The following is a 24,730-nucleotide window of genomic DNA, read 5'->3' as shown; positions in this document are numbered from 1 at the left end:
CTACCGAACCCAAGATACCCAGTCCAGCACCGTGTGTGTCCCACTTTCACCATGCCAATAGCCGACTGCCTCATTACTTTTACAACATCCCTCACGTTTTCTCTCTCCTTCTAGTTCACATGATCGATTTCATGTCAGAAATATTGGATTAACGTTGCGAGGTAAGTAGCCTGATTATAAATTAGGATTAATATACGTTAGCTAGTTATATATTTTATGATTTAAGCTAGTTTCTTGGAAGCCAATATTTATGTACCACGTATGTCATAATATTTACAAGCATGTCATTCATCATGTTTCATATATTATAGTTATGTATGTATTATGCATCTCATGCATTTCACGTTATATAAGACAAGCTCAGAACAGTTAACTAGATGACCATTCAGATGCATGATACCAATGTCGTCTCAGGGTGGACATACAAGTCACGAACTCAAGCGTGGTCTACCATAGTATGCTAGAATACTATCAGCGGCTCCCTTTGAGACCACGAGACGTAGGGCCGATGCACAACCTCGCACACATGGTTAAATGTGTTAGTCACTCAGATCAATCAGTTAATTTAGATAAATCAGTCATGATTTTAAGTTCAGCATGAAATATTTTATGAAAATATGATGTTAAGTAGGGTTACGTTATGATGAGTTTCTATTTTAGTTTGTTTTTATGTTTTTAAACCAAACCACTCCATATCATAATATTTATGAAAGTATAGCTGCAGGATGAGACCTAGTCCTGGGAGGCGTGACGGTACTGGCCTAAATCATGTACAGAAATTTTAACTTATGATTAATTTTATGGTACAAACTTTGAAAAATTTTAAATAAATATTTCAACGCACTCTTTCTTATGATGATCTCAGTATTTTAATAAACAAATAATTTCATTTATAAGAAAATCTTTGTACTTGACGCTTTCTTTAAAATAAATGAAAATATTTTTAAGTTACGTTCAGTAGTAGCACTTTGGCTTTTCAGAAAATTTCTAAAAGATATGTTACACATAGACAAAGACATGCTATGTACCGAACTATGTAAATTTTTGTATCAATTGATTTATTTCTTATTTTATTATACTAATTTTCTGTAGTCATTTTTCACAACAAATCGATGATTTGTAGACATCACAATTTGTTCTCCTAATCCCTGGCATATATTATATGTAGGGGTACAAAAAACGTCCATGCAGTGATGAGAGTCATGCATATATAAAACACTACTCTACTCTCTACCCAATTAATTAACGCAATAATGCCAATGGGATTCACACAGTACTCCTCCTTTATTCGATCCCACGTAAACTTTGCTGGGGGGATCAGATCGCTAGAATTTCTCCATTTAAAGCTCTGTACGTACTGTCCAAACGCAATAATGGGTTTCACACATTCCTTTATTCCTACGTTAACTTTGCTGGTAGATTGGAATTGTGGTGCTGGAGATCATCATGATAAGGATCACGGGGTGCTGGAGATCATAACTTTACTGGTAGTTTAATTTGTTCCAGTATTTATATGCATGCAAGCAAAACCAGCTGATCAAGAGAAAAAGGACATCGATCGGAGCCGGCTAGCTAGCTAGCTAGCTACTGATTTAAACTAACATGCAGCGCTGTAATTGCACCCTTTGACCTAAATAAACTGATAATCATGAATAATCATGATACCGTTCTTACCTAAGAGTTTTTTTGTTTTTCATAAAATAAAAAAGGGAATGTGCAAGAACAAGAACATGAGACAAATTAAGTAGTATTAACAACGTATATGAAAGCCAGGTTGACTAAAAACAAATGACCTGCATGCAAATGGTAATGATCGAGGAAGAGACAAGGATGGAGGAGCATCCGAAAGTCCCAAAATCCCAACGAGGGAAGCGTTTCGTTGCTGGAGGCCACATTAAATTTTAGTAAGAGAGGATCAGCTACCATCTGTGATCTTCTTGTCATCTACTTAACCCCTGCGTTGCTTCCTTTTTTAACATCGATCTAACATTCAGTACTTCCACGCCGCACACTCAATTTACCTTTTATTTTTTCTTATGTCTTCTTCTTGGCTCCCTGCCTAGGTTATTCGTCTTCATCATTCCTGTCTGTACCTGATCCCCCACCTTCACCCTTACGCATTCTCTCTCTCTCTCTCTCTCTCTCTCTCTTTCTGCACCCCTCATCATTTACCTCTCAATTGCCTCAGCATATCTTCTATATATCTCATTCTCTCTCAAAATACCCTGGCTACACTTACTTTACTATTAAGTGCTTGCCACCTGAGAAAACTCTCTCCGAATTATAGTACTTCCTCTACCGTCAAATGGGTTTCGAAACTTTAGCAGAAATCCGGCCGATTACGCCGATACGAACAATTTCAATAACTCGAAGCTTCAACCATGCTATGGAATTGTCCAGCCCGGATGAAAGAAAATATCAGCTCTTAGATGATGAAGAGTGTCACACACCCAAGACTTCAGATCAGGCCTTGAAGTCTCCCTTGGTATGCCCACCGGCTCCCAAGAAACCTCGGACGGCAAAGAGAAAACTGAGGCCGCCTCCGAAAAGGTTTTTACAAGTTCCCCAAGATCTTGCTTCGGTATTTATGGCACTCAACAAGCCTTCCAAGAAGATCAGAGCCAGTTAAAAGGCAGTGCTCCTGTACGTGGTATATGTAGTTGTTACCATTATTCTATCTATTTGTTGCTAGCTAAGCTTTAAAGGACAGAATAAGGAGTACTGTAAAAATGCATGGAATTAAATTGGTAAATGAATTAGTTGAAGTTACTATCGTTATCTAGATTTGTTTTTAATTGTAAAGCTTCGGATCCATTGAAAGTACTTCCATTTTCTTTTAGATCCAACTGGTTGGGCTGGTTAGAAAGATTTCTGCTCCATTTCTTTGAAACCTAAGTACAATACATGATATGAAGCTCAATGATGTGGGAATTGCAGAGAAGCGCAAGATCTAGAGTGTCTTTTTGCACCTAATCCTTCTCTCCCATCTCTTTTCTATAGGTTCAACCTTTTAAACTTCTAACGATTCTTTCATGCGAACGTTCCATTTATTTTTTTTGATCTTCTGCTCCTCTTGGCCGAGAAGCTGTACATGACTGAGAGAGAGATTCTGGAAACGACAGAAATTCTGGCTAGCTAGAGGCTAGTTCAGAGATGATGAGCGAATCGATCAATATTAGTCAGCAATATTTCGGTTATGAGTTTCGGACATAGATATCGGCCTGATTCTTGTATGGAGCTCTACGTAGTGGTTATGAGACTGCAATAAGAATTTTCCTTATAAGTTGGGGGGACCTGGGAATCGAAGCTAATTCGTCCATGGCCTACACTCTGACATTCAAAATCTTGTCAGCCTTGGTCATCGATCAAGTACTATACTAATAGTTCCCAGAAAATTTAACTCTAGTAATACGCAAGGAAATCACATTTCTTTGCTTTGTTAGATAGATATATATAGTCACTTGCATGTCTGGATCGAAGATTTTTCTAAAAATTTCTGAATTTTTTTAAAATACTTTTGAGATAATTTTCTGAAGTGGTCTGTATAAAACGTTTGAATTGGGAAAGCTTTCTGTTTTATTAGAGTTTGTATGGTGATGATATCCATTGAAGTGATCCTTCGGAGAGAAGTTAGAACTAGTTTTTCTTGAGCTTTTGTTTTTCCTAAAAAATGTTTTAATTTTATGTTTTTTCTTAAATCATAAAATTCCATTCAAATTGATTATATGAAAATTAATTTCGAGAGATGATTTTTTTTTTTTTTTTGTGTAAAAAGTGTTTAGTTTAATTAACATTTTTTTTTCTTTTTGCCAAAAAGAAAAGAAAAGAAAAGAGATTTGAATCCGCACCATTCGTGACAGAGAATGCTTAAATACGCAAAAAGGCCGATTTCTGTCATATCGTTGGCATTTGGCAATTCCCCAGAAACGAAGGATGATTTTGATCCATAATAATGTGATACAAATTCTTTTAAAAGAAAGATATGAGGGCAAAGGTTTATTACACTAAATAGGTTGGAAATGAGAACATACTTTACATGTGTTGCCAAGAGAACAAACTGAAGTACTGAATTCTGAATTCTGCAGGCAAGGGAGTTCAGAGAAAAGAAAATGAATCTTTGAAACGCCACGGGGGAAAATAACACAGGAGTGCTGGATTTCGAAGTCGGTGACTATTCATCACACTATTGTATCTGCAGCTATACTTGAGCCGAACGCTCTATCTTGGCACACATTTGTGCAGTCTTAAGCATACAAACTGGTTTGGAATATCAGTCTCAAAAATGGTAGAGCAAGCCTCCGGGATCAAGATTCGTACAGCCGACTCGACTAGTACTAATTCAGGTGACGCGAATTAGAAGTACCACCATGATAAAACTGCATGTCATCACAAAGATCACAAGTCATGTGAAGCATGTAGTCTTAGAAGTCAGAGAGTATATCTCCATTGCCCGAGCATTAGCACGACCGGTGCTTGCCAAGCTATGCTCAACAGCCTTCTCTGTAGAATCAAGTATCTGCACTCAACCATAATCAACTTATGAGATTGCTTGATCCTCAGTCTAACACCAGAACATGAAAAAGAAGAAAGTAAAAGCTCTTTACCAATACTAAAAACCAGTCATTACAGTTCAAGTTATTGGTTAGATTCCATCCCCACACCCTCCAAGTTATGTAGGGTCAGATTCTTTTAGAATTCTTTTTCTACAATTAATATACTTATGAAACTACCCATCTCATGTGTTTCAACTATAAATAATCAAAGTGATGCAAGACCTCTCCATAAATCGTGGGTACTTACTTTTTCAGTGTTTTCCACTGACTGGCTTATCATTAGACTACTCTCCTTGAGTTGTTGTGCCAGCCCAACCATTTCATCAATGAAGTCCTCTTGAAGCTTTCTATGGCAAGATAGAAAAGGTAACAAAGATTTAAAGCAGCACAATGTGCAGAGAAGTTATTACTGACGACAGATCTTTTTTGAGTCTTTGACACATAATCCCATTGTTTACAGTCGTTTTAGGAAAGCTAAACAAGAAAACCATAATTTTCAGTCTGGGAATAATAGATTGCGGGGAGCTATTGTAACTTGGAGACAAGATCCATTAGCTTAATGACCTACACACTTACAGCACTCACTAGGCACAAAAGGGCAAGCCACCTCACTAGTGTCTCGACTGAAGCACCTAGGTGAACTCAGATTTCCTTAGACATTACTGATTTAAACAATGATGTAAGCACATTGCTTTTATGGACAGTGCTCTGGACGATACTCCAGGCAATGGCTTTTTATGTTTGGAAATATACGAAATATCATAACAAAATAAATTTAAAAGCTTTTTTTTTTTTTTATAAGTAAATTTACAAGCTTTTTTTTTATAGGTAACCAAGAAGTTTTATTACCAAGGTAAATAGGCATAGCCTAAGTGCATAGGATGTATACAAGAGAGTAATACCTAACTAGGATTTACAACCAAAAGAAATTTAAAAGCTTACCTGTGCTTTTTTATATGTGCTTGTGAGGAAGCATCCAGTTTGACAGGCGCTGATGAATGATCCTCAGCATTGTCATGAACTCTATCTTCAGAATTCGATCCAGGCCTGGTCAATGATCCAAACTGCCCAAAGATTAACATCATAACATAGAAAAGAGCCAAAAGCTAATCAAATCACGTTGATTCCAAATTTCCAACTACCACAGATTCACATACACAGATCTTTTTCTTATTCCAGGAGTAGGGAGAAGATGATTTTCTACTCCTGTTCTAGAAGGGCTCTCATGTGTGCTTGTCTTTGCAAAGGGTTCCTCAGATACTTGCATATCAGGCTGAGCAGCCTGCAAAAGTGTAGTCAAGCGGGAACAACATTTGGAAGGGATAGAAACTATATCAGAGAGAGACAGAAGTCAATAACCTCCATGCCAAATTATACTAATCAGAGCCACCATTTCACTCCAGTGAAAGAAATGAATAGCAGCAAACACAATAAAGTACTTGGTTCAGGGCCCACTAGGTTCATATGAATTTCAAGCTTAAAGCTTGTTTTACCATATAAACTTCAACCAAAATGTTTGGAACTCCCTATTCATTAGCATTTTAATTCATGGCAACTTATTCTAGCAAAAAGAAGTAATGGATTCTCTGGCTACTCAATGCCCGTCCACTTTAGTATTAAGACTTTCCTTACACTACTTAGCAAAAAAAGTCTTTCCAAATATTGCATCAACCAAAACGCCTACCACTTTCATCACTACAAAGTACAAACCCCTCATGCAGGTTTTGCTCACCATAGTAGTTCCGGTTTTCCTCCCCGATTTAATGATATCACCATGCGAAGTATTTTAGGTGTCTTTGGTCTTTAGCTATTGCAGGAAAACAACAAAAATAGAAGCAATTTATTTTCTTATTATTAGTCATAGCACTATCAGATTTACAAACTCAAATCTGTTGTTAACCAAATTTAGTCTTAAGAAGTCATAATCAAGGTTTCATTTGAACTTGCAACAAATAAATTTTTGTTTTTTGGAAAAAGTAAAAACAGTAATCTCTTTAATATTATGTACCTACGGAAACTTTATGTTGACTTGCTAATTAATATGCACGCACCAATGGGGCAGTTAATTTGGAAGCAATCAGTTTGATCTTCTCTGAATACTCATTCACCTTGGCCTTTGAAACCCTGTACAAACAGCACAAATACAACACCTGAATCAGCCATTTGAAATAATCAAGAGTGAAGATAAATATCATTTTAAAGTCAGTCAATTATGAAACGACTTTTGCCTAATGCCAGTGTTTGCCTTGGATCTAGGAAAACTAAATGAAGAATCAACTAACCATTAAGTAGCATTTTCTATTAAATAAATCTTTGTAGTAAGCATCTTTCCAAAGCAAGAACAGTCAACAAATTTATCATTGCAAGTCTAAAGAGCAACCATAGGCATAAAATCCATATAAGATTTGGAAAAGTATGGGTTTGCTCCCCAATGGTCACCAATTCGAGTCCCCTTAAGGCCACTGGAGGTTTACGTGGTCGTTAATGCCCCATGGGATTAGTCGAGGTGTGCACAAGCTGGCCCGGACACCCATGGTTATTAAAAAAAAAAAAAAACATTTGGAAAAGTAGAGAGAGAGAGAGTCTTTCAGCTATGATTCATAATATATGTTACTGTGCAGGAAAAGCAATTGGAAAACAATGTTCAAATCTCTTCCAAACTTCAAAATCCTTAAGGAAACATAACAGATCACAAGTTAAAAGCTAGTATAGTTCTCAAAAACTAAGGATTGGGGAAACCGTACATTATCTTCACATTCCAAGAACCATTGGCCTCAGTAGTCTTGTCTATGACCCATGACACTTTTAGATATTCCATACAAGTCACTGACATGGTACTCCATAGTAAAAAAGACCTAATGCACAAATTTTACTCATTGGATGGGCCAGTAAGGGTCTACATTTTTTTTTTTCCATTGGACAAGTCCAGACCAAAATCCGTACATGTCAAGGCATATTTCAGGCAATACATATCTCACATCTCCCAATAAGAGAAAGAAAACATGATTCTAGAGTAGTTCATTCCAAAACAAACATTTTAGTTTTGTACCCTAGTCTAAGCATCAAGGTAGTCAAGGCCCTCAAGGATGTTGAAACCCTAGATCACATGCAGTAGTACTTCATGCTAAAAAGGTACTCACCCTGGTGAAACTGGAGACCTGTATAGTATTGGTTGACAGCATCTAACGATATCTCATAAATTATATTAGCATATTTGAAGTCATTAAATTTATCCCACGCCAAATAGAAAATCTATTATCCAATGGTCTAGGGTAAGAATGGAGCATAAACACATACTAAGAGAGAAAAACCATGTAGACAGACGTATCTTTAGAAGGACTTAGACATTTTGATCACCTTTAACCAAACTTAAGAGTTAGCTAGTGAAATAGGCAGAAATCATAGAGACACTATAAATGAATAGTTATACTAGTAAAGCAAAACCAGGAAGGAACTAAGAGCAGAATCAAAGAAAAAAAAGGGAAATAAATGAGTATACTGACCTAGGTAAGCCTTCAGGAGTAGTCTCTTCAGCTACTTGTTCCACTTGTTCTCGTAATGTTGCAACATACTGCAAATTCACATGATTCATGTGATCATAAAAGGCATTTCACTAAAATTAGAACACCTAGATATAAAATCAAGAAAAAAATTTAAGAGCCCAAAGAAAAAGAAATAGCCAAAGTAAATATCACTTCAGAAAACTTTAGACGTACATGTACAAGTTTTGCCAGGTTTTGTTGATGAGGTACAGCTGCAAGCAACCTCCTCAAGTTCACTTCTGTTTTACTGATTCCCATCACAAAATCCTAGAGCGTTGAACAAACATGGAAGCACTTAAGTAGATAGATGAGTATGGCTATTCAACAATAAATGAAACTCAAATCGCAAAATAGTTTAACAATTCAAGTGACCACAACTTCATGTTTTTGAAATGATAATATTCCCACTTTACCAGTAAGACAGAAAACAAACCCAAAACTAACCAAGCAATGTAGCGACCATATGTCCATTACGATCTGACAACTAGAGCATAATATCAAAAGAATCTGAATACTCTCTGTAAGAGTAAGAGAAAATCAAGATTTCAATTGCTGGAAATAAAACCTCTGTGAGGCGCTGTCTCAAACATATAACAGGTCTCCGGAAAACAAGAAAGCATACAATTTAGATTTGTTTTATGAATTGATGTTGTCTCTTTTGCCACAAATGCAATGTCCAAGACGATAGATTTACTCGCAAAGTTGTCTCTTTTGCTACAAATGCACGATCCAAGATGGCCGATTTACTCACAAAATCATATGCAGAAATTATATATAAAAAACAGCGTAACTTCAAAGATCGTCGATTTTTCCTTTACCGTTCTTTTTCAAATGGAAAGAATCTAGACTTCCAGCAACTCAAAAACATTCCTTAAAAAAAACTCACCTGACAAAATTCAGAATTCAGAGAAAGGATATAGAGAGCGAAAACAATGGACTCAGTACAAATTCGCTGTCAATTCCACTGAGAGAAAGAGCGCCACGACGCATTAATTTGGAACCAGATTCAGTTCGGATTTATACCTATTCTCTCTTCTCACACATTATTCTCACCATCATTATTATTATTATTATTATTATTATTATTATTTATAAATAAAATTTAAAAGTGCGATTAGATATTGACTTGAGTTGAGTTGATAAAATATTATTATTATTATTTTGGAATTTAAAAAAATTGAATTGTTTATTATATTTTGTATTGAGATTTAAAAAAATTGTAATGATGAGTTGATATGAGTTGTGTTTCCAAATGAAGCTAAGATAATTTATTTTAGGGAAAAGTTTGACTGTTCGAAAGAAAAATGAAAAACGTTTGTTGCAAGCGTCTGGAGTAAATAGTGTATAAACGGAGTTGACGTGGAGACACTTGATGAGAAAGAAACGGAGTTGATAAGAGAGAGATGAGAGAGAGTTGAGGAGAGAGAGATCGAGTTGATGAAATTGATGAGAGAAAAAGATTGAGTTGATGCGAGAGAAAAACTGAGCTAATGGAAGAGAGACGACTCGAGGAGGTAAAGATAGAGAGAATTGATAAGAGAGAGTGCCCTGATGAGAGAGAATATGTGTGTTTTTAGAAAGAGTAAACAATTCATTTTAAATTGACGTAGTATAGATGACTGCATATCGATTATATCAAAATATTGTATATAGAAGAATTGAAGAAAAGTTATCCATTTTGATAAAATAGATTTAGAAAAATTATAGATATAAGTATTATATTTTTACATATCACTTAAAAATATGTGATTTTATTTTTTATCTTTATATTTATATAATTTTTAAGTAATGTATAGAATATAAAATTTCTAAGACTCATAGATTTAACATAATAACTTTAATTTAAAAATTTACTTTTATAATTTTTTTATAATAATATATAAGACAGTTTCCACTTTCCACGTATTTAGCGCTCTCGCTTTCCACGGATGCCTACTCTCCGAACTCCGACAGTATCTCTCTATCCTAATCGGATTATTTTAGGTTCGCTTAAAAAATGTAGAGTTTTTTAGGATAAATCTATGAGAAGAAACTATAAAGCACGCGGCGGTCAGGAAGTTGGCAACACGCGCCCGAACTCCGCACACCGTAAGCGGTAGCGGTAATAATGTGAAAGTGATTCGAAGAGATTGCGTAGCTCCTCAAAAGTTCAAGACTCATCAACCACCTACTAGAAAGGTAAAAGAAAACCCTCTTTTTCCCTTTGAGAAGTCTTCTACTTTGAAGGTTGAATTTCTTCTCCAAGCTAACTTTGATTGTTATCTGAAGTTTTCGGATCAAAATCAAATAGGTTGCAGTCTTGCAGAGATATCAAGAGGCAGACAGAGAAACTGAGAGACTTTGTGGAAGAAGAAGAAGAAGCGGAAGAAAATGGCGTACGTGGACCACGCGTTCTCGATAACCGACGAGGACATAATGATGGAGACTTCTTACACGGTGAACAACCGGCCTCCCATCAAGGAGATCGCTCTCGCCATCTCCCTTCTCATCTTCGGTACCCTCGGCATCATCGTCGGTTTCCTTATGGCCTTCAACCACGTCGGCGGCGACCGTGCTCACGGTTATCTTTTCCTTATTTTTTTTCTTCCTTTGTTAATCCTAACCTCTTCTTATTATCCTTCTTCTTCTTCTTCTGATCTTTTTCTTGAATTCCCGTGTTCTACTATTGTTTTTAAAGAATCATCGAATGTGCCTGATCTAAGGGCTAGGGTTTTAAAATTTTCTGGATGAAATAGCGCTTTAGATTCTGTTTCTTCATTTAATTTCTTGGTAGCCAAACAGATCCCAAAGCGAAGTAATTCCTTTTTTTTGGTGGAATTTCTTCTACAATCTTGATTTGTTGGGCTGCTGAGAGATTAGGAGATATTAGTACTGGAATAAAACCAACAGAGCTTTGTCAGGGTTAGGGTTTTCTGTTTATGGCTTTCGGTTCTAATATTGATTACGTTTTGATGATGGATGATTAGGGCTCTTCTTTGCAATACTGGGTTCGATCTTGTTCATTCCGGGGTTTTACTATACAAGAATTGCGTACTATGCATATAAGGGATACAAGGGCTTCTCTTTCTCCAACATACCTGCTGTATAAGGCACGATTGGCTGGAAGTTCATGCTCACCTTCTACTCCTGTACAGATCTTTCCTCAAGATGTAATTTTTAATGAATACTGTGTATTAGCTGAAAATAGTTCTGAACAAGGTAATATTTTTGAAGTTTCTTGTTGCAATGTAGTTTATTTGCATTTTGCAATCCTTGTGACGGTCTTGTGACCTGTGAAATTCATGATTTTGTCCTGTTTTGTATTTGTATCTGCTGTTGTATTTTTTATATAGTGGCATAAGAACACTTGTTGCTTGCAATTTTTCTTTTATATGGTTGCTTATTGAAATATGCAGGAAGGGAAAATATAGATTACTTTCTGGTTTAGTTTTACCTGTTTGCTAGCCGTGTAGCAGATGACAGATACTAAATTATGATTAAGAAGGCAAGCCTAATGTTATTTATTTTTGGTTGTCTATTGAGTGAAATAAAAAGGGGACATATTTTCATGTTCAAAAATAGCTTATATAAGATTTGTTTGTAGTTTATAGTCCAAATGGCGTGGTCTGGAAACACCATTTCCAAGTTTTCTGTTTCACCTAATAAATATTTATTTCTCTGGTGGAATGGTAGAACCATCAGGCTTTGAGTTGGTATCTGGCTTGGTTATGTGCTAAGATAGCAGGTTTTAGACAATATAGCAAATCTGAATGTTATCTTTCTTTAAACATTTTTTATGGGGGATTTGCAGCTATCCAAACCAGGCCTAAGTGGCACAAAGTTCCATCCTCAGCTGTATTAGATATTATATCTGTGAGGTGGTATCAAATGAAGGTCTCTGTTGTTTGTATTCCGAAAGACTTCAGAAACGGTTTATATATGTTCAACTTTGTAAACGATATTCCTCCGTCTGTGATGCATAACTAAATTTAGAATGCCGTGAAAGGTTACCCCATACAAGCGGATGGTTCGAGCTTACTCTGCAGCAAAGTGTCCAACTCGTGTCAGTGACATCGTTTCAAAGATCATCTTTATCATCCTCCACAGCAACACAGAGAAACTTGGTCAGATCTCCACTTCCATATCTGGAATCAATGTGTTGAGGAGTTTCTCAGCATGATTTTTAGGACCCAACTCGTGTTACAACATGAAGCTGTGCCAAGCCATCTCTGTTCAACTATCTATACTACTATTGATGGTTCAATGGACCATAACCGTTCAACAATCTATAGCTACCATTGATGGTTCTTATGCTCTCGACAAACACCTAAATTTGGTACACATCACATGTTTTTAAAAAAAAAAAAAAACAAAGATCCTTTTTATGGATGTAAAACACTTTTTATCTCCCAATGTAAATGTACGACTGAAAAAAAGAAAAGAAAATACATAAAACATGTATAAATAAAAATTTATGTTTTGATGTTGTCGTAAGCTGTGTCTAGGTACCAGCCCATGAGCAGCAGAAAATACAACCAAAAAAGAAACAAAACACGAGTATCCGATCCGATTGAAAGTTGAAACTAGGTGCAGGGGCAGCAGACGGCAACGCAACCGCACGGCATCGGCAGCAGAGGAAAGAATGGAGAAGAAGCACGAGAGGAAGCGCGCAAGCCGAAAAAGGAAAAGCAAACCCCAAACTTTCTCTTACCACGACCGTAGCCTTCACCTTCACCCTCAACTTCGACATGTTGATGCCGACACCATTTTCGCTCTGTTACTCGCAGGGATCTCCAACTCTCACAGACCCGACTCTCTTTCCTTGATCGAGAAATGTCTAATCAAGCTCCCTCACTCTCTTCTCTCCACCAAACCCAACCACATCCTGTCTTTGCTTCCCTTCCTTCTCTGTTCCAAGTAATCTCTTCAACGTATCCTTAAATTCGATTAACTCAAACGAGCCCATTATGAATGAATTGCTGGTGATTCTTCGATTTTCTTATATTCTTTCGTTGCAGAAGGGCCTCCATAACGTCTCGCGGTGCGGAGATTGTGGGCATGGCGTCGCTGTTTTCACTCGAAATGAATGAACGGATTGCTTTCGATGCTGATATTGTGAAAGGTTTGGTTTCGGCTTTGGCAAGTTCCAAGAGGAGTGTGTTGATGGCTGCGTGCAATGCTGTTCTGGATATGTCGACAACCTCGGTTGCTCGAGAACGCCTGCTGGCATCCTCCGCTTTGGAGAGTCTAATGTGAGTGTCTAATTAAAGATTATTATGTTGTTATAGTTTCTTGCATTTTCATTTTCAACCCAGTTGTGGCTTTTTGTTTTTTGGATCTGCAAGTCGGATAATGTACTGTTTGCTTGAGAATTAAGGAAAATAAACGAGTTTCTGTTCTTTAGTGTTACGGTGTTTGGTTTTTTTTTCTTCTTTAGTGAATGGGACCATATTGTTGTTTTAGCCATGAAAGAAGGATTATGGTTTGGTGTTGTTAAGAGGGAAGAAAAAAGGTTTACGAGATTGTTCTCTAGTAGTGTGAATTAAGCGTGCGTGAGCAGTGCATAAAGAAGAAGAAAAAGAAATTACGGTGTTACCTTTAGTTTAATATCTTTGCATTATTTTGAGGGTTTGTGCTAAACCATCTGATAAAATCCAAAATATTAATTAAGAGTTCTGGAATGTTCTTGATTTTTTTATTTTACCTATATAAAAAAAAAAAGGGTTCTCGAATTCCCTTTCTACCAGTTATGCCCTTTGAATAGCACAGGCTTAACCCCTGTTTTAGTTCCATCCAACAAATTTATTTGCTTGATAATATCAATCCTGTTTTACCTTTCCTGTCTTCTTATACGCATTTAGCATTTATTGAAAGCACACATTTTTTCTTTCTTCACGTGGGCATGTGTGAGGAAAATTTTCAACTTGAACATTCACCGCTACTAAAGCCAGCACCTTGACGTATCATCTGACTCTTGCTCTAGATGAGGTTCAATTAGTGAAAACTGGGATTAGAAAAATGCAGTTTGATGTCTTAGCAGATTTGCTAGTGACAGAGACAGAATGACCTCTTGATTTCACTTTTCCTCGATGTTCTTTTTCCACTAACTTAATGGTTTTTTTATGTTTGTACGCAACACCTAGCAATCGAAAAATCGGTAACTTGATCATTATAACCATTCCCTTCTTCCTATGAGTGTTCTTCACTTGAGGAAGGAATCTTCATGATGCTTAAGTTGATTGGCGATAGTTGTAATGAAATTGTATTTTTTTTTTTTTTTGCCATTTTTAATTCCTGCTGACAGAAAATGTCTCCTCCGCTTGTTTCACATCTTAATCATGTCATTTTGTATATGGGTTTCCATATTAGATGGTATATTGATATTTTGAGCTAAGGATTTTGAATAAATTGACTTCATTTTCACTAGGTTTGGATTCCTTCAGGTTCCTAAATCTCCAGTGATGCAAGTCTCTCTATGCACCGTGGATGATGGAAATGCTACCTGTCTCAAGATCGGGTTTGAGGAAGACGAACTCCCAATATTACTTCTTACTGCATCTGTAATTCTCATTAACTCCTGCAGTATGGAACAGTTGGAAAAGATCCCAACAAATCTATCTGAAACTTTCTTGGTCCTTTTGAAAAAGCTGTGGGCTAAAGTGCATAATCAAATGTTGCTTGCCAACACCATGAGATCCATCCAAGAGGCACACATTTATATAAGCAACATTAGAACTGATAATATCGCTGAAAGCATCTTTAGGCTTTCCATTAATAGTAGTCAAGTTACAGCAGCTTTACCTTTTGAAGTGGTCAAAAGAAGTATCTTTGGTTTGGATAGTTCTAGTTTTGAAGATTTCATGTTAAATCATTGGGAGGTATCACCCTTTAGAATTTCAAGGGCTTTGGATGTAAGAGATGATGTTTTCAGTTCATTTATACGGTCTCTACACTCAGCCGAAACAGTTCCCTCCTTTCTTTCTTTAATCCTTCAAAACTCTGTGTCTTGTTTTCCTATTTCTTCAGATGAACTAGGCATCCTTAGTTTTTTGGAGGAGGTGAGGAATAAATTGGGTTGCCCTATAATCTATCAGCAAGACATTCGGGTGTTAAGAACAGAAAGCCAATTGAAAAGAGAGGTGCATTTCTTTAAGGAGAGTCTCAACTCTTGCTACAAAAATGGTTCCCACTTTTTTAACATTGACGATGTTTTGAAATGTGAAGAAGCATATCAAGAGGGTTACACAGTAGCACTTCGTGGCATGGAATTTCGCTTTGAGAGCATCGCCGCTATTGCAAATGGAGTAGCATCTATCTTTGGCCAACCATCTGTGGGTGTCAATATGTACTTGACGCCGCCTAATTCTCAGGGTTTGGCTCGTCACTTTGACGACCACTGTGTGTTTGTTTGCCAACTTTTTGGAACTAAGAAGTGGACTGTTTTTTCTCAGCCAAATGCCCTGTTACCTCGCTTATATGATCCTCTTGATAGCCTACCTGGTGCAGAGGCTGAGGTTTCAGTGGCTGAATGCAGAGAGATTTTGCTAAAAGAAGGTGATATCTTGTACATTCCCAGAGGTTTTCCTCATGAGGCATGCACGGATAGTGGCTGTTCCAATGGCTCTGCTGGATTTTCCTTACATCTTACACTTGGTATTGAGGTCGAACCGCCTTTTGAGTGAGTAAATGTTTACTTTGATTTTGTTTCAGATTTGGTTCTAATGGTTTAGCTTCTTGTGGTTTCTTTCAGTCCTTGCATGTGGGAAATTGTGCCTTTCTTGTGCATATCTTTTTGTGCTACTTTCAAGTTCAGATTGATTGCTGATGTCCATGAAGTCGAATTAAGATTTGACTATACTGAGTAGAATGTTTGAATGACCCTTTTATATAGGGAAATAGCCAAACATGTGTACATGTAAAATTTCTGCGATATTAATGTGATTGTTAAATTAGGACTCCAGTAATTAATTGAGTTGGTTATCAATACATATATATATCTGGCCAATGAGCTCTTCATCAAATAGTAATTCTTACTCAGAAAAATGGTTTGGAGACTAAGGTCGTGGGTTGAAGATCTACTAAGTGTGTGTAACCTGTCAATAAAAAAATTAAATAATAATTCTTCTATATTGAATAGTAACAATGTGGAAAAAAGTTAGCCTAGGTCTACCACCATACGATTGAATCAAGTATCTCGGTTCTATTTATCATACCGTGGCACATTACCCTGTTGGCATGTCCTATTGACTCTTTTGATTGAATTCTATCTGATATAGTTATAACTTATTCTTTTCTCAGCTGGATTTAAAAGATGGATTTTGGAACACATCCACTTAATTACAGGAAGTGGTTATACAGCTATACTTGTGAAAGTACACACTGTCAGCTCTTTTCCCTTGTGTTTTGACTAATATTTGGGAAGTTGAACGAGATTATGAATTTATCAACAGTCTTCTGAATTCTGATCAATATGACATAATAATTTAATGCTTATCTTAAAAAGTTAGATGCTGAAAAAGACCATTTACTTGATATCTGAGGAATTGACACGATTATTGTCTCCTTCTTTAAGTTACATTTTTTCTTAGCATCTGCTTTTTTATCAATATTTAAAACAAAATAAAAAGATATAGTGATTGATGATATGACACTATGCAATTTTTAGAAACGGAAATCTATTTTCTCTGTAAATTGGGATTCAATAATTGTTGATATTTTTGGGCAGAAATGACCCTTGGCCACTTGTTTGACACATTTGCTTGCTTAGATGTATCTTGCGGTTGATATGCTGTATAGAAGAAACTGCCCTTCATCCACCTGTAGTTTGGATTGAGTTTGAATTGTCAATCCAGGATAAAAATCGCATCTTATCCACGGAGAACTGAGATTCCAATTTTTTTAAAAATCTCGTGTGTAAATCACCCTTAAAAAGAAAGTCTAGTATACAAAATATCACCATTATTACATTTGAATAAATTAAACTTAAAGACCAAAAGCAAATACTACTAGACCTTAGGTGGGCTAATGCAACTTTTTAAACCAATTATTGGCAATTCGAACTCAATTAAACCGCTGGAGGAAAAAGAGTAACTTCTTCAATTCTGGATGATTCATTAGATACCTCTGCTCATTACGGCATAATGCTCATTTTGTTTGGTGAACAACTTGGATTCAAATCAATCAATCAACAACGTATTGCTTGAGCCCAGCTGTCTGATTCCCTATTGATTTAGACCCAGTAGCCATCTTTGCCTCCCACACCATTTGGTCCACTAAAAAAGGGCTCAATTGGATTGGTCAGTCAATTAATTGATGGATCTGGGGTCTTTTAACGCGTAGACTGGCCATCCATTGCAATCTAAATAATAAGCATGGGTGAACGTGAAAGGGACTTCCTTTAACGTGTATGTTGTTATTGTTAGCCCCCCTTCCCTATGAGTATGTCCGTGTGTGTGTGAAACACTTCCATCTAAAGGCTACTTCTAAATAGTCATCGATGCACATTATTATTGTTTTCAATGCTTTTTTCTTAAGTCCTTTATGCAAACCCCTGTAAATATGGCAAAGTTTTATTCATGATTGGAATGATAATGTTTGAAGTGCTGAAAACAGAGCACGTGGGCTGACCCATTTTCTTGACCAAATAATATAATATACATGTGTGTCTATGAGACAGAGACAAGTTTTAGGATCCAGTAGCTCAGAGAGCTGAATCACTGTATGTCTTCAAAATGTAATACGGTAATCTTAGATGTTATAGATTTGTATCAATTTCCTTACATAGAACTTCAAAATGTCACTATTATGTCTCTGTCCGTGTGCGCGCGCGTGAAGTGTTAGATTTCCAAACGATTCAAATAAGTGAATCTAAATGCCTAGTGTTGTGTGACATGGTGAAATCAGCAATATTTGCGTTTGCAAATTGACTTTATTGTAGTTTGTAGATCTAGACAGTGGACTTTTGTTAGTATTTATATTAACCATTAAATATAATAAGACAACAAAAAGAAAAAAGTTTCGATCCTGACATTGTGGTTAAGAGCTCGTTAATTTAAGAAGTCACCAGAATCTTTGGAATTGAAATAACAGGAGTTTGAGATTATATTGAACCTGAAACTATCCAAGTACCAGACACTTTATTTTATGTCTTATTTGACTCAGGTGGGAGGGATTTGCTCATGTTGCACTTTGTTGCTGGAGCCAGACCCAGAAGCAACCTCAGTTCTCTCTTCTCGAGTCTGCAGTACTTCTTGATGTTATTTCTGTGAATGTCTTGCATGTTGCAATTGGGCTAGTAGGTGATTCTGATCCTACCTTCCGGAAGGCTTGCTTGGTTGCTGCAATTTCTTTGTCATCAGACACTGGTTGCTGGCTTGATCTGCATCAGAGAACCATTTTCAGCCATTTGATTGACAAAGTCAACACAGAGTCAAGGTTCTTGGAAGCGCTTAGGAGCATAGAAGTTGCAATTCAGAAAACTGAAGACCCCTTTCATCAGATAAGATGGCTCCGGCTACTCAATATGGAGGGAGAAAGCATTGAAGGAAATGATTGGAATGTGCCTTTTGTGGAGATGGCCAAGGTATTCCCTTTATGTGTAATGAACAAAGATCAGGTAGAAGCAGCATTCATGCGTGTCAAGTCTAGGTTCTGTCATGAGGTGTTATTTGGCGATGTGGTAGATAGCTATAAAATGCTGCTCGACAAGTATAGGATGGCCAGAAAGCAGTATTTGAACGGAATGGTTTCACTGCACTGTACATCGTGATTCCATACATATATGTATCAACTGATTCTTCTTTAATGGTTTGTTGTTCCTGTTTCTTCTCTCTCTCTCTCTCTCTCCAGGTAATAAATAAAATTGCATTTGGCGTGGTGAGTTTTAGCTGCATTTCTCGTGTAAAGTTGTGAATAAATCCAAAGGGCATCCAGCGTTGTCCCAAGTGCATCCGTTGTTGTAGAACAAGGTGCTTGCCTTCTTAACATATGATCTATGTTAGTGGGACATCATACTAAAATTTGAGTGTTGTATTGGAACGTTTGTTCTATTGAAAGTTCTTATGATTCATGCACTTTAGGACAGAAACTCATTTGACGTGTCCAAAATTCATCCTGATAATTGAGCTCTTACTATCATTTTAAAAAGAAAAAAACGCTTTCTCAAACTGTTTAACATTTTGCACAAGCCTCTTATCGCTTAGAAATAGTACCTCTCTCTTTACTTTTCATTTCTATCTTTAAACACAGTACATAATTGCATTTCCTCATAAAAGCGAATAAGCTCTCTACGATTTGGGTTGTTTTGGAGTTGGAGTTGGATGTGTTGTCACCCCATGATAATCAATGTGGTAGACAATCTCATCTGAATTGTCCCTGCTGCTTGTACGTTTAAATGCCACTGAAACTTCTTCGACGGTTGATCCTTTCATCTCTTCACCATCCTGCATTTCACAAGACCCAAGAAGGCAGCCTGAAGTATAATTTTAATTGTAAACCTGGCGTGCATGGTCCATCTGGCATGGGGAAGCTAAAAGGTAAGTTTGATCCCTTTTTTATAATTTCAGTAACATTAATTCTAAACAATATTATTATACTGATTATTAGGGAGCTGCTTGTCATAGTTAGCTTTTCTTTTTTTGTTTTTTTCTCAGAACATGAACTTAAATATTCTGTTGTGAAGCTAGGCATGGCTGAGTTGATTTAAGATTAGAACTAGTAAGTTTGAGTTTATGTCTGTGAAATAAGAAAATAATTAGATCCATATATGCAATATAATATGGCATCAAGCTCGTTTGATAAATCTTCTGATAAACTTAACAGTGAGGGACTTTTGAACTTACCTGTATTTTGTGGTATTTGTGCTTGTCATAGGGCTGTAACATGCTCAGTTTTCTCATGGGCAGCCTTCCTTGGAGTAAAATGAGGGAAGGGGAGGGAGAGGGGGTACTGATAGTTGGGAAGATGTGGGAGAAAATGGTCGTAAGGAGACATAAGAAAATGATAGAGGATGATTTCATTATTTATTTGGCCGAAATATAAAAACTTCCTAGCCTTGGGGAGGAAAACGGGAAGAAAATCTAAGTATATATAGAAGAGCATGGTATTTCCATATGGAGAGAGTGTATTATTGCTGGAGAGGCTGGGAAACATGTATCTGCCCATGCCTATGATTATGCAGCTGATGTAAATGAGAGAGACCCCCCAAGACTCTAGGCCTGGAGACAATATATGTCCCATCCTCTTTCCAAATTAGGGACTCCTGTGTGGGATTATTATAGGCGACACTTTCTCCTTGGTATTGTTTTGGGCGGGTAAAGGGAAGATATTAGGTTCACGCGCATGTCCATGCCAAACGAAACCAGTCACGATTGAATCATTAATCCATGTTTTGTCCTCATCAATAATGACTGGATGTAATTATGTCATCTTAGGTCCCTCGGTTGCCTCTCTCTCTCTCTCTCTCTCTGGGCATGTTCAAGAATCAAGATGCAGTTACTGAGGTGTTATTTATCCCACTTTGTGACTGGGCCCTTGGAAACACCGTATTTTCAGTCACATTTAGCAATTTCTATCGATTCCTATAAGGTTTGGGAATATATAGCTCTAATGATTTCAGCATATTGCTGTCATATCAAACGAGTATCTAGACTGTCCAACTTTCATCTTCATGGAAAGTGACATGAGATCTCGTAGTTATGGTTGCAGAATCTTTAACTACTGTATGTGCCCAATGAAAGTTTTCCTTGTCAACTACAATGACATGAATTTATCCAATTATTTTCTTCTGGGTATAAATTTAACAGCATTACATTAGATCTTGGCAAGAACTAGGGTTGCCCAGTGATGAAGTTCATCATTCTGATGAGGTGAACTTGGATTCACTATCTGAATTGAACAGAACCAGTTTGAACAAATTATCATTCTAATGCTCGACACGACAATTTCACAAGAGCATGCATATATATGCAAGAACTTCAACAAACTAATTAACGATATAGCTCACTGATTACAGGACTTAAGACGCGATGAAGGACAATGCATATTGACCTAAGCCTTTGCCCCTTTAACGATCATTGGCATACAACACAGGCTAAAAGAACTCAAAGCGTTGAAATTAAGCCAGAAACTGCAAACCGGTCTTCTCAAGCGTTTATCAAAAGAGAAATGTTTTAGCCACAAAGAAATTTTACAAAAGTAAACTTACAAATTGATGTAACTTGATATGGTATATCAGATTGTAAAATTATTTTTATTATAAAGTAGATCTAACATATTATAGAAAGTTGTGTCAGTTTTTTTATGGAATCTATTTGCAGTTGTAGCAGTTATCTTATCAAGAAAGAAAAGATTTAATTGTGTTTGAGTAGTGAGGTATTTTTAGGTATTATATAAATAATAGTATAGTAAAAAAGTAATGATAAAATATTAGGTGAATAGTAATAAAAAGTAAATAAAAAATAATAATAAAATAATAAATAATAATTTTGTATCCAAACTAGGCACGAGGACTCAACAAAGAACAAACACAGCCAGCCAATGGTCTTCCCTAGCAGGGGTAGCTGTCCTAGCCCTTAGCCCTATAGGAGATGTAGTCACCCTACCGGGCTTCCCCTCAAGTAGAAGATTACCAAACCCAACCCAACTTCTCTATATTTACAGAAGGAATTTGTTGAAAGAAAAATGGCCACGAGTAAAGATCAGGTCCACTCAAATTTAGGTGAAGTGGGAAACCCAGCTGCTAAAACTTGACCCAGAAGGTGGGGGGTTGTAGTCTTCTGTAGATCAGTGCTGGGCTTCGCTTCTATTGTAATATGGTACTAGTAGGGCTGTTTGCGATAAGAGATTATTCATTGCTAGCTCAGGCTATGGCCTATGGGTATGTGGAATTGGATTCTTTGGGTTTGGAACTGAATGATTTATCATTTCCCAGCAAATGGTTCGACTTGATCGTTACTAGATTCCTACGTGACTTTAAAAACTTTTTTTGAAATCTGATGATGCGTCTGCTGATACACATATTCCCTCCTCCTTCAGTTATTAGGGTCCCTTTTTTTTCTCTTCAGATTCTGACTATTCTGGAATATACTCTTAATTCTCAGAAGTTTAATGAATGAATTCCCTTTTAACAAAAAATATATAAATAAATAATGAAAAGATGACAGTTTTGGAAAACAGTCATAATTCATCAGTTTGGTCCAACTCAATAAACGTACAGATTCAAAAAGGAGTAGCCATCACGTAAATTCATCAATAATTTACACCTTTTAATTCCCAGTCCAATAACATTACTTCACAATCTCATCCCTTTGGCCAAAAGTAAATTAATAAATAAATAAATCTCACAAAAATCGTATATATATATATATATATATATACATATCAAAGAAAAATAACTAAAATATTAATATTAATATTTCCAACATGACCCTACATGCCATCCATATTACAGCATCAACCCCTCATAATTTTGTTTCCTTTTCTTTTCTTTGATTTAGGTGATCAGAGGATTATTACTGAGATATTGGGAGAAATTAGCACGACTATCATAATTCAAAGGAGAGAGGCTTGGAAAGATGATCATGTTGTGGTGGTGGACAGTGGACTCCAAGGAAAAAATCCCGAAGAATTCGTAAAAGTCAAACATCCTTCCTCTCTGCATTTTTTTTTTTTAATGGTTTCCTAAAAGGAGTCACAATTCTAACGCATTCCATTACTCTTTCATACTATAGTCTCGATATATTTTGAGTAACGCTATACACTACATTTTCATCCTATTTTGATTATATTAAATAGTATATAGCACATTCATCATCATTAGATGATAAAGAAACATGCAATAAATTATTATTTAATGGTAATAAATGTGTTACATCATACTTAATAGAATGAAAATGAGATAGTAGTATGGTGTATAGAATTTTCCATATATATATGTATATGTATATGTCATTACTACTGATTGGGTGAAATATTAGATAGTCTCACGCCTACTAATAACTGTTTTGAAATTTAATACCCCAATTTATTTATATGCTCTATCAAATCCCCTTCAACTTTCCCATTTGACCATTATACTCATCTCTGCTCTCTCTCTCTCTCTCTCTCTCTCTCTCTCTCATGGAAGAAGATGATCAAGCATGCAACACAAGGCTCAACCTTGGACTTGGGTTGGGTGATCAAAATGGTCCGAGGAAGGAGAGGGATATTGATCGGAATAAGGAAAAGCCTCTGGTTTGCTTGGACTTGACGTTTGCGCTGCGGCCAAAAGAGGAAGCAGTTAACGTGGATGATCATGAGATCAGCGCAGACCCATCAACGTTCAAAGTGAATATCGACGGTTACGAGGATCATCAGTACCTGAATAAGGAAAATGAGTCCAGTAAAAACCACCACAAGAAGGATGGTGGTGGTGGATGGAGAAAGAAACTCCGGCTCACAAAAGAGCAATCCATCTTGCTTGAAGACAGCTTCAAACTTCATAGCACCCTTAATCCGGTAACTTATTTTCCCATACAATATTTGATTTTTTTTTTTTTTTGTTTAAATCCTTTGCATGAAGATCAATAGCACGTTTCATGATAATCAAGGTCATTGCAAAGCCAATATATATTTACATATGCTGCGTTACAATGGGGCCGGGTCTGACAAAACTCTAGAGGCTTGGTTCAACATCGATCATTTGCATGAATTTGTAGTGATCAAGACGTCAAGTTTTGGGTTCCCATGTCATTTGTCATTTATTGTGTTTGTTTAATTTCCATTTAATTCTGTTTTATGCGTTGAAGAGACTAATTGATGGAGATCGACCAAAAAAAAACATGCAGGCACAGAAACAGACACTGGCCGAGCAATTGAAACTGAAGCCGAGACAAGTGGAGGTTTGGTTCCAGAATAAAAGAGCAAGGTAATGTTTAATTGTTCATTAATGAATTTTCGCATCTTTGTTTCGTTTTTTCTTTTTTCTTTTTTTTTTTTGCAATAATTTAAGCGAAGAAATCATTGTGCGCCTGCAGAACCAAGTTGAAGCAAACAGAAGTAGACTGTGAATTCTTGAAGAAATGCTGTGAAAGTCTTGGCGACGAGAATAGAAGATTGAAGAAAGAATTGCAGGAACTCCGATCGCTAAAAGTTGGACAATCACCTTTGTATATTCAACTCCAAAAGGCTGCGGCTCTTAGAATGTGCCCGTCGTGCGAGAAAAATATCCTCAAAGCTAATGATCAAGGGAAGAACGCGACCGTCTTCGATGTGGTCCGGAAGAACAAGAAATTGCAGAGCGGGTTTGGTGCTGCTGCTGCTGCAAACTAAAGATCAGATTCAATCTAATTGATTCATACCCATATATAGGTGCAAGTTTAACAACAACAACAACAACACTCATGATCAATGCATCCAACCATTTGTCAGATTGAACCCCAAATAAATGTTGAATTGTTATGGGGTTGTCCCAAGTCCTGATCTCCGCAACTGCCTAGAAACTAGAGGTAGATTATAATTAATAAATTGAGGAATTTTTAACACATGGTCAGACACAATATTCTTCACTCAAATTGATTTGACATGAAACTTGATGCACTTTTATTTCCAAATTTCTCTCTCTAATCTCGAAGTCTCTATCTATCTCCTTTGATGGATAAATCTCATAGTTTCATGGAA

The 24,730-nt window shown here is 36.6% G+C and overlaps 4 protein-coding genes and 1 long non-coding RNA gene across 10 annotated transcripts; 3 read left to right on the top strand and 2 right to left on the bottom strand.

Annotated features, from left to right (window-relative positions):
- Positions 1–3,872: 3,872 nt before the first annotated feature.
- Positions 3,873–9,137, bottom strand: LOC121263780. Of its 3 annotated transcripts, none has more exons than XM_041166852.1 (9): positions 8,982–9,137; positions 8,540–8,613; positions 8,270–8,362; positions 8,057–8,124; positions 6,605–6,677; positions 5,696–5,835; positions 5,496–5,600; positions 4,801–4,900; positions 3,873–4,516 (listed from the first exon to the last, which is right to left on the bottom strand). In XM_041166852.1, the coding sequence occupies exons 2-9, from the start codon at positions 8,564–8,566 to the stop codon at positions 4,403–4,405; spliced, it is 720 nt and encodes a 239-aa protein (XP_041022786.1). In that variant the 5' UTR covers positions 8,567–8,613; positions 8,982–9,137; the 3' UTR covers positions 3,873–4,402. The 3 variants fall into 3 exon arrangements, with proteins under 3 accessions (XP_041022786.1, XP_041022787.1, XP_041022788.1); XM_041166853.1 differs by having other exon boundaries at positions 5,711–5,835; XM_041166854.1 differs by having other exon boundaries at positions 4,394–4,516; positions 4,797–4,900.
- Positions 9,138–10,059: 922 nt separating this feature from the next.
- LOC121263781 (transmembrane protein 230-like) lies at positions 10,060–11,454 on the top strand. 4 transcript variants are annotated; one of them, XM_041166855.1, is made up of 3 exons: positions 10,060–10,273; positions 10,364–10,655; positions 11,062–11,454. In XM_041166855.1, the coding sequence occupies exons 2-3, from the start codon at positions 10,466–10,468 to the stop codon at positions 11,181–11,183; spliced, it is 312 nt and encodes a 103-aa protein (XP_041022789.1). In that variant the 5' UTR covers positions 10,060–10,273; positions 10,364–10,465; the 3' UTR covers positions 11,184–11,454. The 4 variants fall into 4 exon arrangements, with proteins under 4 accessions (XP_041022789.1, XP_041022791.1, XP_041022790.1 ...); XM_041166857.1 differs by having other exon boundaries at positions 10,131–10,273; positions 10,386–10,655; XM_041166856.1 differs by having other exon boundaries at positions 10,143–10,273; positions 10,401–10,655.
- A 400-nt stretch (positions 11,455–11,854) lies between these two features.
- On the top strand, positions 11,855–18,896 carry LOC121263777. Its single transcript, XM_041166847.1, has 4 exons — positions 11,855–12,991; positions 13,093–13,326; positions 14,502–15,752; positions 18,236–18,896. The coding sequence occupies exons 1-4, from the start codon at positions 12,717–12,719 to the stop codon at positions 18,840–18,842; spliced, it is 2,367 nt and encodes a 788-aa protein (XP_041022781.1). The 5' UTR covers positions 11,855–12,716; the 3' UTR covers positions 18,843–18,896.
- Positions 18,897–19,270: 374 nt separating this feature from the next.
- LOC121263783 lies at positions 19,271–20,301 on the bottom strand. Its single transcript, XR_005940342.1, has 2 exons — positions 19,915–20,301; positions 19,271–19,515 (listed from the first exon to the last, which is right to left on the bottom strand). It is a non-coding gene; the product is annotated as an uncharacterized LOC121263783 (long non-coding RNA).
- Positions 20,302–23,121: 2,820 nt separating this feature from the next.
- Positions 23,122–24,663, top strand: LOC121263779 (homeobox-leucine zipper protein HAT22-like). Its single transcript, XM_041166851.1, has 3 exons — positions 23,122–23,569; positions 23,899–23,978; positions 24,088–24,663. Exons 1-3 carry the CDS (start codon positions 23,192–23,194, stop codon positions 24,380–24,382), a joined length of 753 nt encoding a protein of 250 aa, XP_041022785.1. The 5' UTR covers positions 23,122–23,191; the 3' UTR covers positions 24,383–24,663.
- Positions 24,664–24,730: the final 67 nt, after the last annotated feature.

The sequence above is a fragment of the Juglans microcarpa x Juglans regia genome, chromosome 4S (assembly GCF_004785595.1).
Source record: "Juglans microcarpa x Juglans regia isolate MS1-56 chromosome 4S, Jm3101_v1.0, whole genome shotgun sequence".
Classification (NCBI taxonomy): Eukaryota; Viridiplantae; Streptophyta; class Magnoliopsida; order Fagales; family Juglandaceae; genus Juglans; species Juglans microcarpa x Juglans regia.
Note: the sequence above shows the minus strand (reverse complement) of the source record. Positions and strands in the feature narration are given on the sequence as shown.

Bases quoted from the DNA above. Each gene is read 5' to 3' on its own strand.
- LOC121263780 (XM_041166852.1), bottom strand. From the start codon at position 8,566: ATGGACATATGGTCGCTACATTGCTTG. The intron at 8,125-8,269 runs GTACGTCTAAAG...GTGAATTTGCAG, and splicing joins ACCTGGCAAAACTTGTACAT to TATGTTGCAACATTACGAGA. The intron at 4,517-4,800 runs GTAAGTACCCAC...GGTTGAGTGCAG, and splicing joins CAGTGGAAAACACTGAAAAA to ATACTTGATTCTACAGAGAA.
- LOC121263781 (XM_041166855.1), top strand. From the start codon at position 10,466: ATGGCGTACGTGGACCACGCGTTCTCGATAACCGACGAGGACATAATG. The intron at 10,656-11,061 runs GTTATCTTTTCC...ATGGATGATTAG, and splicing joins CGGCGGCGACCGTGCTCACG to GGCTCTTCTTTGCAATACTG.
- LOC121263777 (XM_041166847.1), top strand. From the start codon at position 12,717: ATGGAGAAGAAGCACGAGAGGAAGCGCGCAAGCCGAAAAAGGAAAAGC. The intron at 13,327-14,501 runs GTGAGTGTCTAA...CATTTTCACTAG, and splicing joins TCCGCTTTGGAGAGTCTAAT to GTTTGGATTCCTTCAGGTTC. The intron at 15,753-18,235 runs GTGAGTAAATGT...TATTTGACTCAG, and splicing joins GAGGTCGAACCGCCTTTTGA to GTGGGAGGGATTTGCTCATG.
- LOC121263779 (XM_041166851.1), top strand. From the start codon at position 23,192: ATGGAAGAAGATGATCAAGCATGCAACACAAGGCTCAACCTTGGACTT. The intron at 23,570-23,898 runs GTAACTTATTTT...AAAAACATGCAG, and splicing joins TTCATAGCACCCTTAATCCG to GCACAGAAACAGACACTGGC. The intron at 23,979-24,087 runs GTAATGTTTAAT...GTGCGCCTGCAG, and splicing joins TTCCAGAATAAAAGAGCAAG to AACCAAGTTGAAGCAAACAG.